Source organism: Bos indicus x Bos taurus, chromosome 19 (genome assembly GCF_003369695.1).
Source record: "Bos indicus x Bos taurus breed Angus x Brahman F1 hybrid chromosome 19, Bos_hybrid_MaternalHap_v2.0, whole genome shotgun sequence".
Lineage (NCBI taxonomy): Eukaryota > Metazoa > Chordata > Mammalia > Artiodactyla > Bovidae > Bos > Bos indicus x Bos taurus.
In genome coordinates this window covers 44,837,528-44,852,851 of record NC_040094.1, presented here as the reverse complement: position 1 = coordinate 44,852,851, position 15,324 = coordinate 44,837,528, and the positions used below count along the sequence as shown (strand labels likewise).

Sequence of the window (15,324 nt, the reverse complement as noted above, 5' to 3'; positions counted from 1 at the left end):
AGAGCTTGGCAGTGGTTTTGTGGCTTGTGTTTGTGTGCTTGTTGTTAGTCGCTCAGTCGTGTCCGACTCTTTGTGACCCCCATGGATTGTAACCCGCCAGGTTCCTCTGTCCATGGGAGTTCCCAGGCAAGAATACTGGAGTGGGTTGCCATTTCCTCCTTCCGGAGATCTTCCTGACCCAGGGATCGAACCGAGATCTCCTGCACCGCAGGCAAACTCTTTACCTATACTCAAACCTGGCTTTTCCCGATGGCTCAGTGGTAAAGAATCCGCCTGCAATGCGGGAGACGCAGGTTTGATCCCTGGGTTGGGAAGATTTCCTAAAGAAGGAAATGGCAACCCACTCCAGTGTTCTTCCCTGGGAAATCCCATGGATAGAGGAACCGGTCGGACTACAGTCCACGGGTTCGCAAAGGAGTCGGACAAGACTTAGTGACAAAACAACAACAGTACTGAAACGTATGATCGCCGGAGCCCAGTGCAAGCTGAGTCTCCTGCAACAAGGGGACCAGTCCCCCCTGCTTCCAGGATCAATTTCCAAGTCAAACCCATTTCTGAGCTTTCCAAGCAAGTTTCCAGAATGCAGTGCATTTCTGATCTTAGGAGACCTGCATATTCTAGAAAGCAGTTGGAGAGGGTGCAAGGTGGGGAATACCGCGGCCAGAGTACTACCTCGGCTGACCCACCGCGCACTTGGCGAAGCGTAGTCTTCCCGCTGAGCTTTCAGTATTCCACGGCTAGAACTAAGTGCAGGTCTACAGTGGAGCCAGAAGCTGGGGTGAAGGCGGGCAACTGGGTTTGTCTTTACTTCTTGAGATGGAACTACGAAGAAGGATGGCGAGTCACCTTGTTCTGTATTCCGTACACTGGGGTATGGACCAGCTCTCCGGTCCAGGCTTGAAATACGGTCTCAGCGCCCCCCACCCTTTTTTTTTTTTTTTTTGCAAATTCGCCTAGCGAGTCTGGGATCTAGGTATCCACCAATGAATCCTTAAAAGCTGCTTCTGAGTTTGAGGTCCTATGGGGATGGGTCTCCTGCTCCTTGAGGGTTCTCCCTAAACTCCTCCTGCTCCCTTACCCAGTTGGGAAGCAGGATAATGAGGAAAGGTGAGGCAAGCCTTGAACTGGAACGCGGGTCTAAAGCTGAGAGAAGGGGGCGGGTCTCTTACCATCGCCCTTTTAAGGGAATCGCTGGGCGCCGAGGGACTAGTGGGTACAGGTCCCAGTCCTTGCTTCCCTGGGTAGGAAGCCAGCTGCGGGTGGGGGAATCGTGGGCTGTGTAGTGTCTCCTAAGTCACCACCTCCCCGCCTACCCACTAGCTGCTCGGAAAGGGTACTTTCCTGCAGGTGGTCCCGCGGCGTCCTCATCCCCCTCCCTCTCCCCTTCTCTCTCGGTTTCCGCCCCTTCGCGCGGAGGAGGCCTGGCCGCTTTAAGAGCCGGAGTAGCGATTGACAAGCAATAAACGCGGAGCGCCGGGCTGCGCGGGAGCCACCCGGAGCTAAGGGCCTCTCCAGGCGCAGGTAGGCGCCCCCCGGCCCCCGGGCCAGCACCCACCCGAGGGCCCTCTTGGTCCTGGCACGGCACCTGGGGCCCTTTCTCTGCGTTACACCTCCCCTGGCCTCTTCCCTCTGGCCCCTCCCCTCACTCTCACCCTCCCGCCCCTTTTCTCCCTCTCACCCTCCCGCCCCCACTCCCCTTTTCTCGGGGCTCCGAGAGAGAGATCAGACCTCGCGGCCCGTGGACACTGGCCCCCCGCCCCTGCGGTGAGGGCTCCTAGGTGACGTCAGGCACAGAGCCTGGTGAGCTGTGCGGGGGCCCGAGTGTCCGTGCGGCTTCTCCGGGGACTGTGCGGATTCTGGGGACTTCGGAGCCGGGCATTACGTAAGAACCGCGTTATTAGCTCTTCCAGGGGTGGGGGCGCAAGACGGAGGTTGTGTGGGTCCCCTTGGCTGCCCTGCCACCTTGGGAGGCCAACACCTCAATCTCTCCTGGGAGGGGGTCCTGCGAAGGGGGAGTGCTGCTGCTTCGCCTCCCAGGTTGTAGAGGGGGCGGGTCTGGGTCGGGGGCCAGGACTAGGATCTGGAGACCTGGGAAGGGGTCGGTGACAGGAGCGAGGAGTCAGGGCCAGAAAGTTAGGTCAACTCAGAGTGGGAGCGTGAGGACGCGGGCGGGGGTGGGGTTGGGGGGCGGTGTGCAGCCATTCAGTGACCTCATCCCCTAGTCTCCGCCGGGCGCGCACGCAGAGAGACTTCTTTGATGGCTCGCAACACACCCCCCTCCTCCCAGGTCCTAGCGCCCAGCGTTTTAGGGCTGGGCTCTTGGGGCGGGGGCACTCTGTTCGTCGGTGCGTGCAGGCCCGCTTGGCCACTAGACCCCATCCTGCAGTCTGTCTACCCCTCTCCACGACCTGTAGATCTTCAAAGCTCCTTTGTCAGACCTTTCTCCTCTATATCTCTTTGTACGCGTATTGACAGAGCTTGGAGGAAACCTCCCCCTTTCTCGGTGGGCCCACATCGGCTACCAACCCAGGGTGGTGTGGATAGCCTGGAGATAGGGGTGAGAGGGCACGTGGGCCCAGGGTTTTGGAAGCTGAGGTGCGAGTTCTCAGATGCCTGGGCTCCGGACCTTGACTCGGAGCCAGGCTGGCTTGCCTGGCACTGCTGTTCTCCTGTGGGCACAACCGGCCCCGCCCTCCCAGAGGCTTGGGTGGGGGTAGGGCAGAGCTAGCCGATGCCCGTGGGAACGACTCCTCAGGGAGAAAACCCAGGCAGGCTGGGCAAGACTTCTGGGGACCGGATCCTCCCTGCCTCTTCCCACCCTCCACCCTCTGGGGAAGGAGGACTTGGGAGAGTAGTGCCAGCTGGAGAGAGCTGCAGGTTCCTGGTCCTCAGGACCCGGGACGGGCCAGGGGTGGGGTTGGGGGGTGCGGAGAAAGGGATCCCTCTCTGATGCTCTCTAGGAATAGGGGTGGCAGGAATTGTGCCCAGGGCACTAGCTGGCACAGTGGATCCTGGGCATTGCTCCTAGTCTAGGTGCTAGCCTGATAGGAGATGTCCTTCCTTTCCCCGAAAGCTCCTTTCTTCCTTGTCCTCAGGGCAGATCCAGGAGGAAGGGGAGTCATCCTTCCACTTTTGTAATTTCTGCTACTTGAAATTACAAGTAGCAGGGAGCACAGATGACCTGCTCAGGCCTGGGAAGGTGATAGGAAGAGAGAGGATTTCATTAAAATCAGGTAGTGGTCCCTCTAGGGACCTTTTTAGGGGGAGGAGGTGAAATCGTGGCTCCCCCACCCCCAGGGCCCAGTAGCATTCAGACCTAAAGTGGGCACTGCCAGATGCTTTCTTCCACTCCCCCACCCCTGCTGGGAGCCACCGCGCCTCCTGTTGTCATGGCAACCGGGAATTAGGGTTTTCTCCACTGGCACAAGCCCAGAAAGGCAAAGGGATGAAGGATGGTGGGTTACCCACCTGCACCCTTCCTTGGAGAATAAAGGATCCAACGCCATTCCAGGAGGACCTGGGATGGAAACTGGGTCTGTAAATTCCGTGATGGGTTTTGCCCAGAGCCCCCTGCTCTCCTTGTCCCAGCTCTGGGCTAAGAAGGGGTAGAGGGAGAAAGAGGAAGCAAGAGAGGCCCTAGTGAGGTATGACATCATTTCTGCCAGACAGATGAACAGATGTTTGTAGAGCATCTTCACTGTGCTGGGTCTAGGATCCAGAGGCAAAATAAAACAGATGTGATTCTTGACCCATGGAGCTTAAAGTCAGGGAACACCCATTTTCTTACTTTTTACCTTTTTACTTACATTGGACTTTCCCCCATCCTCTCTCTCTCTCAAAATAAATAAATAAAATAAAAAAGACAGATGGTAGGCAGAAATTTTTTTTTTTTTTTGAGTCATAAAACCTGGAGTTTCATTGTGGCTGTCCTTTTCTTTAAAAAAAATATTTTTATTCATTTATTTGGCTGCACCAAATCTTAGTTGTGCATGTGGGATTTTTAGTTTTGGCATGTGGGTTTTAGTTCCCTGGCCAGGGATCAAACCCAGGCCCCTAGCATTGGGAACCCAAAATCTTAGCCATTGGACCACCAGGGAAGTCCCCATAGCTCTCTATTAGCTTTGTGACCTTGGACAAATCAACTAACCTCTCTGATCCTCTGTCTCCTCCTCCTTGGAGAGATGGGTGTGTCATCCCTTCTTGCCTCCCAGAACTATGGGATAGTTTGGAGTCAGGGCAGTGCCCTCTCCCCTACCCCACTGGCTCCTGAGGGGGAGGTCCTTCCTAATTCCTTCCCCATTATTTTGCCCTTCTGCCTTTTCAATCTCCTCTCTCCCTTCCTCCAGGAGCCCTTGCTGATTTCACCATGCCAGTTGCAGCCACCAACTCCGAGACTGGTAAGAAGTGGGAGAAGGGATGTCAGTTATATCAGTGGTTCAGGGGATTCCAGGCAGGTTGGGGAGCACAGTCAGGCACTGCCACAGCTCCCTGTAAGAGCAAACTGACCCCTGCTGCAGCTGCTCCATCCAGCTGCTCAGCCATTCCTCCGGGCAACTTCTATCACCCTGCTGCACCAGCCCCAGGGTGGGGCTGGAGACAGAGCACAACTCACCTCCATGGAGGGGGATGCATGCTCTGGAGACGTCCACAGTGCAGTGCCCCCCAGATAGGTAAAGTGGACCAACACATGGGAGTGTGTGTGTGCTGGGCTGTGGAGAATGCCAGGTCAGGAAGCCTTGGCTTAGTTCTGTAGGAAGTTTTAGGGCAAGGTTGTGGGCCACCCAGACAAGCTAGGAAGCCTCAGGAACAATCTGCTTAGATTCTTGGAGGCTGTGTCTCTTCTGTCAAGATGTGATGTGAAACTCAAAGGCTATAATAGGGAAAGCATGTTACCATTAGGGATATTCACAGTTATTATGCTGTGCTGCTGAGTTGTTGTTACCTCTTTAACCTGTGACCCTGAATCAATCACCTCGCTTTGAGGACCTAGGTTTCCCCATCTGTAGAATGAGGTGATAGGACAAGATCAGTGTTTTTAACTTGTATTGGTCCTGGATCCTATTGAGAATCTGATGCAAACCAAGGGCCTTCATCATAGACAAAGGCTTCTATGCACGAAGTCTGCATTCCACTCCAGGGGTTCAGGGATCGCACCCTGAGTGTATGCAGAGACCCACCAGGTGAAGTACCCTGTACTCAGGCTCTCAGAGGGCCCTGACAGTTGTGAACTGTTCTTGTTTTTCTCTGATTGATCCCCGCTTGGGTGCCTCCTGACCTTGTAGCCCCTTCCTTCTCTCTAGGTGCTGCTATTGCTTCTGCAAGATGTTCCAGGCCTCCCAGTTTAGATTGACTTCTCTGTGCCCTCCCCTCTGAAAAACTGAAGCAGGAAAGTGAAGGCTGCTGTGAGGGGCCAGAACTAAACTGTGACACCCTTGTCCCCCAGGAAAGGCCTCTTCTCCATGCAGTGGCCAGACTGTCCCAATGTCCCCTAGCTGCTGCAGCCTTGGAGGGTTCAGTGCATTCCCCACTGCTCCAGCCTGCCTGGGCCCCTCTGTAAGCTGCTTAGGGGTTAATTAAGCCCATCCCTGAGCCTGTGATTAAAGGCCTGTCAATCTGGGGCTGTCCAGTAAACCCATTAATGGTGCCTGGCAGGGGTGTAGAGGGAGGGGAAGGCCCACCGCTTTGGTTTCCCTGCTTCAGGCCACTTGATGGGCCCTGGTGGGGTGGGGGACAGGGTAGGGAGTGGAGTTCAGGAGATAGGTGTGAGGGTCTGCTTCCTCTGAGGACTCCTAGGGCACCTGCTCCCCTGGGTGTTGTGTCATGGGCTTTCTGTATCCAAAGGAAGAAAGTTGCTTAAAGCAACTTAAGCAAAACTTGGAGGCTGCATTTCTTCCTCTGAAAAGAGGCAATGGGCGACTCAAAGGCCAGAAGCTTTGTCTTTCCGTCAGGTGGCCCTCTGTGCCTGCCCCGGGGTTGGGCAGGCTCCTGGCCTCAAAACTCTAATGGTGGCTTCTGCCCCTTCTCATTTGGTGGTCATTACACTTCCCACGGGTCTGATAGACAGCTGTACCCTTGCCTCTAAGGTCAAGTTCACCACCCCCCTCCTTCTCCTTTACCTTCCCCCAGAGATCCTTGCCTTGGCCTCTGCAGAAATTGAAGCTAGCAGGGTCCTTCTACCCTGATCCACATATCAATATGGCCACTATCATCGTGAAGGGAGCGAGATGGTGTGGGTGTTTTCCTCTTGCAGAGAGACCCTAACTCCATTCCTAGTAAGGTGGAGGAGCTCTTTCCCTGAGGGTTGGAGATGCATGGGTGTTGGCATGGGTGAGAGTCCTTGCTCCTGGACTCCAGACCTGAAGCTCTGCCTCTGCACCGGGTTCCCTCCTTTCTTTGAATTAAGGCTGGAATGTGGGGCTTTCAGGTAGAGCTGTCCCTTTAAATCTCTGGGTTAATGTTCTAGTGTGTAATCCTGCTTGCTGCCATGGCAACCAGGGTGTGCTGTGACCCTGTGCCACTCCTCAGGGAATGGCAGTCTGGTGGCAGGAGCAGTGCCTAGTGGTGGCCTCAAGGGTGCAGGGTCTCAGAGGAAGGAATGGTGGCTCTGGGCTGGGGTAACTTTCAAAACCCCTCCCTTCCTGCCCACGCTAGTCTCTTCTGAATGACTACTCCCTCACCTTTTCCCAAGTCCCCAGTACCTAAGTCCCAAGATGCCTGACTTGTCCACAGCCATCACCCCCTGAAGCAAGTGGTGGGGGGCGGGGGCGCACTTGGAGATGGGGATGGAGAAGCTACTCCTGAGATGTGGGGTCTGAGGGCCCTGCCACTGCCTCCTCATGAGAGTCGTTCTTGGGGGCTTCCTTTGACCCTGAGGGAGTCACTGTAAAGAAAACTGGGTGAGGGGACCGAGAGGAGCGGTCGGAAGTCGGAAGTCTAGAGGAGGAGGTGGCAGGCGGTGTAATTGAGGAGGGACTTCTAGAAGAGAGGGACTGGAATAAGATGGGGCCAAGTCCCCATCCGCCTTGGGTTTCTGGGAGGGGAGGGTCTCTGAGCACCGCTCCAGTCTTGATGGGGGGCAAGCTTAACAACACCCCCACCCCCACGCCCCGGCCAGAAACCTTTCCTCAGCCGCCTCCTTGCCTTTTAGTGATAGGTATTCAAACAGGGGAATCTGGCCATCGTGGGACGAGGACCCTTCCACGGCCCCCTCCCAGCTCTTTCACAGCTCCCTCCCGCCTGTCTGCTCCCAGTCTGGGCTTTGGCCAATCAACAAGGCAGTCAGGCGGCTGAGCCTTACAATTGGCTGATCCTGCAGAGGGCGCTCCCTGAGTCCCACCTCCTCCAGCGCTGCCCACTTCTGGCTGGGAAGGCTGCGGTGGCGTGGAGGCTACTCCACAGCCCAGGTCCCGGAGGGAGTCAGCCATGGCCGGCAGCCCAGGGAGCGGGGCCTCTTTGGAGGGTATATCCCTGGGCTCCTCTGAGGAAGCTGAGCTCCGGAGGGAAGGTAGGGAAAGGTGGAGTGGCGAGGCTGGGGTATGGTCTTGAGGGGTTTAGGGCATCTGGAGAGGGTACCCTAGGAGCAGGCTCTCCGAAGCCTAAGGGTCTCCAGGCGCGGTCCCCCAGGAGAGCTGACCTGTACTGAGGGCACCAACTCCCTTGGCTCAATCCCCTCCCATAGCTGGCAGGCTGGGGAATCCGTGTGTGAAGATGACAGGAGAGGAAGGGTCCCAGGATATCCTGGCAGAGTGGGAAGGGTTCCTGCCCTGGCCTCTTTCTGAGTCCACTAAGGACCTGGCAGGTTCTGACCGATGCCAAGCCCAGACATGAGCAGGAGGGGTCTGGAGGGCAGGTATGAATGTCATTTGTGGAAAAGGTGGGGAGAATGAGAGGGAAGAGTGTGGAAGGCCAAGGGTCCCTGACCAGTGGCTACCAGCTTCCAATCTCAGAGCCTCCTGCAGCCCACCCCCATCCCTTCCTGGAGGAGGGGGCATGGCTGAGAACAGTGAGAGGTGCCAGGGACTGTACCCACCCTCCTCCTTCCCAGCTTGGGTGCTGTTATGCAGATGTAGGCGTGGGTGGCACGGTGGCAGAGTAATGATACCCCCTGCCCATCTCTGCCCCCAGCTGGGCACACTCTGCTTCTGCCTCCCTTCCCCCAGAACCTGCCACAGCCAGTAGCTCCCACCTCTGCTGGTGGGGGAAGACAGCCCCTACCTGAGGCTGAGCCCCTCAGCAGTGGCCCAGCTTCAGGTGTTCTCCCCTTGCTGATGTCCCATCCCCAGCTGAGGGTTTGCTGATCCCTAGGATGATTTGGTCTGACCTCTGCCCCTGGGTGTCCACAGTCATCCCAAGCCCCAGAGTGCCTATTTCCCCCAGCTTCTACCAGTGTCCTGGGCCTCAGCCTTGGCTTCCTATGATCTATATTAATTTCCAGGTCATTGTCTTTCAGAGCTGAAGGGCCTGTAGATACCATCCAGTTTAATCCACCCATTTTACAGGAAGGAAAGACTGAGGCCTGCGACAGACAGTGACTTGTGCAAAATCACCCTGAATTAGTGGCACAACTGGTAGTGGATGGTGGGTAGGCCCTGACCTCCTGCTTGGCTGTCTGCTGACTCCAGGCTCACACTCCAGGGACATGTTCCAAGCGCCATCTCTCTCACCCCTGAGCCTGCCACGTGCAGGTGGCTGAGTCCTGTGGCTTCAGCCCATCCAGAGATTGAATGCTGTGGTTCTCTGGTTTAGGGCAGAAACTGGAACCTGACATCTGCTTGCATTTCTCCCCTGCCCCCACCTCAAAGTCCACTTCCTGGTGCTGGGAGCCCTCCACCTCCCAGGCTAGTATTACCTAGGGCCTAGAGAACAGGCCAAGGAAATTGCCCTTCCCCTCTTAGGGCCTCTGCCACAGGCATTCTAGGGCTTGGAGTGCCAGGCGGGGAAGGATGTGCTGCGGGGAAGGATGTGCTGCGGGGAGGGGCTGTCTTCTGTGGGATGGAGGGTAAGAGGGGTGGGGTTTCTATGGTGTGTTTGGGTCCCCTGTGCTCAGCTGGCGCCTGTGTGTCTCACTGTCTGCTCCTTCCATCCAGCCATGCAGCAAGTCCTGGACAACCTGGGATCTCTCCCCAATGCCACGGGAGCAGCCGAACTGGACCTGATCTTCCTTCGAGGCATTATGGAAAGTCCTATAGTGAGATCCCTGGCCAAGGTAATGTGCTCCAGGGAGGTGGACACAAGGGTGCTGTGCCTGGGAAGGCATAGCAGGGGGTGGGATGTTAGCCACAGGGAGCCCTGGGAATGGGACAGGTGGCACTCGAGACCCTGGGAGGGGGGTATGCATGGACATCCATGCCCGGGTGATCAATCTGAACCACTGCAGGTGGTGGGGGCCCACCTCCATTCCTGACTGTTGAGTCCAGAGACGTGCCCATGTGGATGGATGTTTGGTGACTGCCAGGTTATGGAGGGTATGCTTGGTTGGGAATGAGCATGGCTGTGCTGTAGAATCTCTGAGGTTCAGCCTGCTTATCTTTCTGCCTCTGGACACTTTGTGCAGACATCTTTCTAAGGTCACCTGCCACATACCAGGCAGGGGAGAGACTCACTGAAAGAGAAAGTTACAAACCACTTTGGTAATGACTTTGATAGAGGCAGATGCATTAGGTGTTTGGGGAGGGTAAAGGATGCCTGACCCAATCCAGGGTGGGCAGGGAAGCTACCCTGGAGGAAGGGTCACTTGTGTTGAGTCTTGAAGATTGAGGAGGAGGGGCAGTGCATTCCAGGCCACAAGAAGAATTTCAACAGGAACAGAGGTGAGAGAGCTAGAAACGTACAGGGGCTGTAAGTGTTGAGAGCTAGAAATGTACAGGGGCTGTAAGTGTTGATGTGAGGCTGGAGCTTTAGGTGTGAGACAGGGAGTATGAGCTGTGGAGATGTTGGCAGCTGTTGGCAGCTGATGAAGGGCCCTAGGAGCTGTGCCTGGGGCTTAGGCATCGTCCTGTGATGCCCTGTGAGCAACTTGGAGCCTTTTGTGGATTTTAAGCAGGCATGTGATGATGGCACATGGATGTTTTGGGAGCATCCCTCTGGTAGCCATAGGGAGGATGGTTGGAGGGTCATGACTGGAGTTGGAGAGACCGGAGTCGGTGATCATCCTGAATTAGATCTGTGGTAACAGTTCTTGAGAGAGTTCTTGATTTATTTCTTGATAAAAGAAATATTTAGGAAATAAATTGGCAGTACTTGATGCTTGGGTGTGGACGGTCAGGGGTGGGGGTAGCCAGGCACCTGAGATTCTGTACTGGGGAAGGGCTGGTGCCACCTTCAACTGTGACAACAAGCAAGGATGGAACAGGGGAGGGGGCGACCCCTTTGCTGGGGAGGAGGAGAGGAGGTGAGAATGATGCCAATAGCTGTGTTGGAGGCAAGGCTGGGAGTTGCAGGGAATCGTGTTAATTGCTCAGATTTCTCAGTGGGGTGGGCGGTCTTCAGCTGAGAATTAAGGATCAGGGATTGAGTGGAGTGGGGGTGGAGGGTGGGATTTGGAAGTGAAGGGTCAACTAATAATTACTAAAGGGGAGAGAGGGACCCTACCGAAAGTCAGGGAGCAGGATCAACAGGGCTCCAGATCATCAATCCAGGGTGGGGATGATTCAGTCCAGAGACACTGAGGGTGGCTTTGGTCCAGGGCTTGTGCCGGATGGGGGCTGTAGGAGGCTGAGGTGCAGGGAGAGGTGAGAGTGGCTCAGAGCATCACCTCTGGGGCTGAGGCTGGGAGGGGAGGGGAGAGTGGCCAGGAAGAAACAGAAGGGCGGGGAGAACGTGGAGGCAAAGACCTGGGGGCTCTCTGGGGTAAGTGTCTGGGGAGAGAGTGTACAGCTAGAGGAGGAAAAGGCCAAGGTCAGAGAGGGAGGTGGGAAGTGAAAGGTTTCCAAGGAGGACAGTTCTAGGGATAACATTTTGAATGTGGCTATGGGGGGGCAAAGAGGCCATCAGTGTTAAAGAATTCTAGGAATGGATGGGTTGGGTGTGGGATGGCGTGTCTACACAGGCATGAGGGTGGGGAGACACTGGAGGCAGCCCCAGGGTCTCCGGTAAGTGGTGGTGGGTGTGACCAGGAAGTTGGATGATAGTGGGGGGTGGGGCAGTACAGCTAGGTGGTGGGTCTTCCACAGGGTGAGGTGGGGACTCTGTCACAGGACAGCTGTGGCCTTTTCTGACATGGGGCTTGGAAGGGGACCAGATGCTAGTGGGAGGTTCTGGGGAAGAGAAAACCAAGCAGATTGGAGGAGATTGGAAAAAGGTAGGTTGCCTCTTAGTCAGTGGTTAAGGACTGGACTTATGTATTAAAAATCAAAACGAGGAGTTATGCATGTTTCAAACAGAGAGAATATGAGCTCCTTGAGGACAGCGATGTTGGCTTTGTTTACTACTGTGTTCCCAGAGCCTAAAACGGTGCCTGGCACATAACAGGTCCTCACTGAATGTTTGTTGAATGAATGAATACAAGAAAGTGTGCAGAAAAAGCACGTAGTACCCAGCTCCAGGATGTGAATGCTGATCACATTTGCTTTAGTTCTGGCTCTTTCTTTTTAAGAAATAAAAAGTGTGTCCAGTAAATGCCTCTCCCCTTTTCCTCATTTCCACTGCTGTCCCTGCCCACGGGTGACCCGTGGCTGGAGTTGATGATACCATGCCCCTGAATATTTGCCCATCTTGACTACATATGTATTTAGATGTAAACTACGTGCCCCTGTTATATGTGTTTTTAAACTTTACATAATGGAATGATAGTGGAAGCAGCGATGGTTTTTGAGATTTCTAGTTCATATAAGTGATATAGTTACTGACATGCATAGAGACATAGATTCATTTGGACTGTTGTGTTATACTCCAATATGTGAACAGAGCCCAGTGTATTCATTTTCTGGTTCCCCTACTGAGAGACAGGTACACTGTTGCTGACTTGTTGCTGTTAAGCACAGTGCGGCAGTGAACATCCTTACATCCCTCTGCTTCTACACGTGAGTTAGAGTTTCTCTAGGGTGGACACTTCGCAGTGGAATTGCTGAGGACCTACATTTGAACCTCAACATCTATAACCTTCCAAAGCTGACTTCACAGTTGAATTTATTAAACCACACCATCTCTGAGTCACACTAGCTATTTGCTTCTACAGCGTGACAGCCAGTGAAATAAGGAGGCTCTCTCGGGATGCAGAACCTCAGGGTTAGAAGGTTCTTTAGCCAGAACCCTCCAGAGGGAGATGCGCCCCTACCCCATCCCCACCTCCATAGCATTCCTCTCTAGTGGCCTCTTAGAACCCATCTGACAGCTCTCCAAAGGTGAGATTGGTGGCTGGATGGCTCTGTCATTCACTTGGTCATTCCGTCATCTGTCCTCTGTTCAACAGATATCTCTTGCATGCTCACCAAGGCCAGGCGCAGTGCTAGGGCGGTGGCAATGAAACGTCAGATAGTTTATTCTTCTCCTGAGGGAGCCCAGAGTCTGTCAATTTCTCACTGAGCTCAGCAATGTCCTAGTCCTGGGACCACAGCCTGATGGAAAAGTTACCAATGTACTGTCAGTTTACATAAGTAAACTTCCTTCTCCAGGAATGTTCTCTCCATCTAGCTGTGAAACAAACAGGAAATGAATCTCCATAAGGGAGCGTCTGAGTTCAGTAAGAACTTCCTTGGTGGCTCAGACAGTAAAGAATCTGCCTGTAATGTGGGAGACTTGGTTTTGATCTCTGGTTTGGGAAGATCCCCTGGAGGAAGGCATGGCAGTCCACTCCAGTATTCTTGCCTGGAGAGTCCCAATGGATAGAGGAGCCTGGTGGACTATGGTCCATGGGGTTGCAAAGAGTCAGCTCAGGAAAAATCCCTCTGACCCCTATATATGTGACCCTTTGCAATACAACTTTGCCAGTCCTCTCATCAAAAGGTAAACTTTCTCCACTCTTCAATCTGGGCTTGACCACATGACTTGCTTTGATCTACCAGACCTACATCTTACTCCTTCTCATACATATAATGATTACATATACACAGATCAATTTCTAACCTATTAGACAAAGTACTTTATCAAAAATATAGCAGCAAAAGCTTAGAAGCCCAGAAACCCACAGGAGTAGAGCCCAAGTAAAACCGACGTGGTAGTTATTCACCTCCTTCCCTTTCCCTGATGACACGGACTTGACTGTCCTCTCCGGGGAGGTGCCAGACAATGCGGGAGGGGCTGCCTTGGGTAGATCTGGAACCAGGGAGGAGCAGGCCCTGAGGGGACAAGCCCAGAGAGTTAACAGGCGCTGAAGGAAGTCAAATCTGGCAGGCAGATCGGAAATCCAGAGGGTTGGCTATGGAGAGCAGGTGGCAGTCCTGGCAGGTGGGTGACGTCTGGGAGCTGACGTGGACCCAGTAGCAGGTGTTCCAACAACAGGCAGGGCCACGATGAGGAATCAAAGGCAGATGACATTCAGAAATTTAGGCAAACGGTTATCAGTGAGGACAGCTGCCAGTTGGGAGGCCTGTGAACTAATCCACATGAGATGAAGAAGAAAATAAACAGCGTTTGAAGTCCGATTCATTGACTGGCTGTGTGACCTTAGTAGGGCTGACAACCTCTCCGAGCTTCAGCCATTACTTCTGAGAAATGGGGATAACAATACTTACCTCTCAGAGTTGTGGTCAGGAGAGGGGGAGGTCACGGATGTGGAAGTGTTTGGCCTTTGGACTGGAATTCAGAGGGAAGACCCAGTCCTGTGGTGGTGGTGGGAAGGTGAGACAGCTGGCAAAGAAAGGCAGGGTCTTAAAAGAATGAGGGGCCAGGAGGGTCACCAAGATGGAGACTCTGACCAGGGGACATGGTGGGGAGCCCAGTGCCTCAGTTAGCTTTTGCTGTGTAACAAACTACCCCACAGCATAGTGGCGTGACTTGTGTCTCATGATTTTGTGGATTGGCTGGGTGGTTTTCTGGTCTGGGCTTGCTCAGTTGGGATGGGGTAGGACAGCCTCAGTCACGTGACTGGTGACGCAGCCGGGAAGGCTGCACTGTCTGGGACAGTGTGGTCTCTCATCCTCTAGGAGGGTGGCCCAGGTTGCTTCACATGGTGGTCTCAGCTGTAATGAAAGACCAGCCTCCAGTCCTAGACCCTTTTCAAGCCTCTGCTTTTACATCTCATTGGCCAAAGCAAATCACGTGGCCAAATTCAGGTGGAAGAGTCCCTTTACCTTCTGGCTCACCATGCTTTCAGATTTTGAATTACTTTCAATTTTGAATTACTTTCAATTTTGAATTACTTAATTATGAGCCTGGGCGTCAAGTGGGAATTCCGTCTCCTGATGAGAGAAGTTGGAGTGGAAGGGTGGAGGGAAAAGTTTTCCGAAGAAAGGCTGTGGCGTGTTTCTGCATTTGCAGTTCACATCTGGCTCTGCATGGGGAGCTGGCAGATTTGGGATTAAGAACCAGCTCTTCAGCCGGGTGTGAACCTGGCCCAACTTTCTGGTCTGTAAGGAGCTTGAGGGTGTGCTGTGCTGAGGGTGATTTTTCAGAGCAGAATTAAGCAAATGGTTACCAGAGAAATTAAAAACTGCTTTCCTGGTTGTGGGCCCTCGTGCTCCTAATATTGTAGTGTGTGCTGTGCAAGAGAACACTTTCTAAAAACCGGTGCCCAGATAGTGGCACCACAGCTGTGGGGGTGCTCAGGAAACTTTGACTTGCATCTCTGCTGTATACCCAGGAGTTGTGAAAAGGAATTCATTTTACCTGCTAGAGCCTCAGATTCTTTATTGGGAAAATGGCCTTTATACTGTTAATCTTACCATCATTTTGACATTTAAATGAGATGTCTATTGAAGTATAATTGATTTACAATATTGTATTAGTTCTAGGTTTCAGCAAAGTGATTCAGTTTTATCTATCTCACTATATATGTCTCTAATTCTTAATTATTTTTCATTATAGTTATTCATTACAAGATATTGAACATAGTTCCCTTTGCTATGCAGTAAATCCTTGTTCTTTATTTTTTGCATGGTAGTGTGTGTCTGTTAATCCCATAATTCCCAATTTCTCTCTGCTCCCCTTCCCCTCCAGCAACCATAAGGTTGTTTTCTGTGTCTGTGAGTCTGTTTCTGTTTTGTAAATCAGTTCATTTATAGGATTTTTTAAGATTCCACATATAAGTGACATCATCTAGTATTTGTCTTTGTCTAACTTCACTTAGTGTGATAATCTCTAGATTTATCCATGTTGCTGCAAATGGCATTGTTTTGTTTTTTTATGGCTGAGTAATATTCTGTTGTTTATATGTACCACATGTTTATC

The 15,324-nt window shown here is 53.2% G+C and overlaps 1 protein-coding gene across 3 annotated transcripts in view; it reads left to right on the top strand.

Moving 5' to 3' along the window:
- The first annotated feature begins 1,031 nt into the window (after positions 1-1,031).
- Positions 1,032-15,324, top strand: part of MPP2 (membrane palmitoylated protein 2) — a 29,816-nt gene continuing 15,523 nt past the window's right edge. The window contains exons 1-3 of one of the 3 annotated variants that reach the window (XM_027517770.1): positions 1,032-1,521; positions 4,347-4,397; positions 9,087-9,205. In XM_027517770.1, the coding sequence (XP_027373571.1) occupies positions 4,367-4,397; positions 9,087-9,205 (150 nt within the window). In that variant the 5' untranslated portion in view covers positions 1,032-1,521; positions 4,347-4,366. Of the gene's footprint in view, positions 1,883-4,346; positions 4,398-7,404; positions 7,505-9,086; positions 9,206-15,324 lie in introns of those variants that run through there. The other 2 variants (XM_027517769.1, XM_027517767.1) reach the window with 2 other exon arrangements.